At 46.9% G+C, this 1,294-nt stretch overlaps 1 protein-coding gene across 1 annotated transcript; it reads left to right on the top strand.

Moving 5' to 3' along the window:
* Positions 1-689: 689 nt before the first annotated feature.
* LOC101574258 (olfactory receptor 13A1-like) lies at positions 690-1,288 on the top strand (the record flags this gene model as incomplete). The annotated part of the gene is made up of 1 exon (XM_004648856.3): positions 690-1,288. A coding segment is annotated over exon 1 (587 nt), but the record flags the coding sequence as incomplete, so codon positions are not given.
* Between the last annotated feature and the right edge of the window lie 6 nt (positions 1,289-1,294).

The following is a 1,294-nucleotide window of genomic DNA, read 5'->3' as shown; positions in this document are numbered from 1 at the left end:
TGCCAGGGCTGAGACTATGGTACCACTCATCAGTTGTTATGCTTACACAGCATACACAAGATTTTTGAACTCCAGGCCAGATCCCTCTGTGCATGTTACTTTTAATTCTTATTCTACTTAATGATACAGCCATTAAGAACACTCCAAATAAACTATTCTGATGACTATGAAGTATTCTACTTTACCAATATGTATTAGAAACTCACTGTTCAGAATATAAGTTGCTGTTAAATTTTCAATCCTAAATGATATGACTCTGATATGGTGAAGATACTTTTGATTATTTCCCTAGGATAATGGCAGCATAGTGGCCATAGGCCATGACCATGAGGAGCAGCAGAGTTCTGGCTCAGTGGGCTAGAACTAAAGGCCTAGCATCATTGTGCCTGGGTGACATGAGTCACTTCCTCCCGGTCCTGGCTCTTTCCCACATCCAATGATGAAGAGCGTGTTGTGGATGCGCTCTGCATCTCTTGACTGAGGTTGAATGAAGCTCTTTGAGTCTCACTGTTGTGTTTACTTTTAGGAACTAAGAGTTCATGCTGCTTCTTCTATGACACTGGTGCTTTTGTCTTGATTGATGTACCCTAGTACATCTCATGATAGCATCCTTGCCAAGCCATCAAAGAGAAGCACAACAGCAGAGTTTTTTAGGTCCCATGTCTTTGTAGCAATGAAATCATTTGAAGCTGCAGGTGGAGATGGGATGGATGGTCCCAGAAACAGAGATCAGCTCAGAGATGATAAATAACCAGACGCTGGTGACACAGTTTATCCTACAGGGCTTTTCGGTGCACCCAGAGTACCAGGTACTCCTATTTGGCTGTTTCCTCTCCCTCTACACTGTGACCCTGACTGGCAATGCTCTCATCATCCTGGCCATCACCCTCCACCGTGGGCTCCACACACCCATGTACTTCTTCTTGTTCAACCTGGCTACTATGGACATCATCTGCACCTCTTCTATCATGCCCAAGACCCTGCAGGGTCTGTTGTCAAAGCAGAGCACCATCTCCTATGGGGGCTGCCTGGCCCAGCTCTACTTCCTAACATGGGCTGCATCCTCAGAGTTGCTTCTGCTCACAGTCATGGCCTATGACCGGTATGCTGCTATCTGCCACCCCCTGCATTACAACACCATGATGAGCAAGGCATTCTGCAGCCTGCTGGCCACTGGTGTGTGGACACTCTGTGCCTTCAACACGGCCATACACACAGGGCTGATGCTACGCTTGGATTTCTGTGGCCCCAATGTCATCAACCACTTCTTTTGTGAGGTCCCCCCTCTGCTGCT

Source organism: Octodon degus, unplaced genomic scaffold (assembly GCF_000260255.1).
Source record: "Octodon degus isolate 3935 unplaced genomic scaffold, OctDeg1.0 scaffold06053, whole genome shotgun sequence".
NCBI classification, from domain to species: Eukaryota; Metazoa; Chordata; class Mammalia; order Rodentia; family Octodontidae; genus Octodon; species Octodon degus.
Note: the sequence above shows the minus strand (reverse complement) of the source record. Positions and strands in the feature narration are given on the sequence as shown.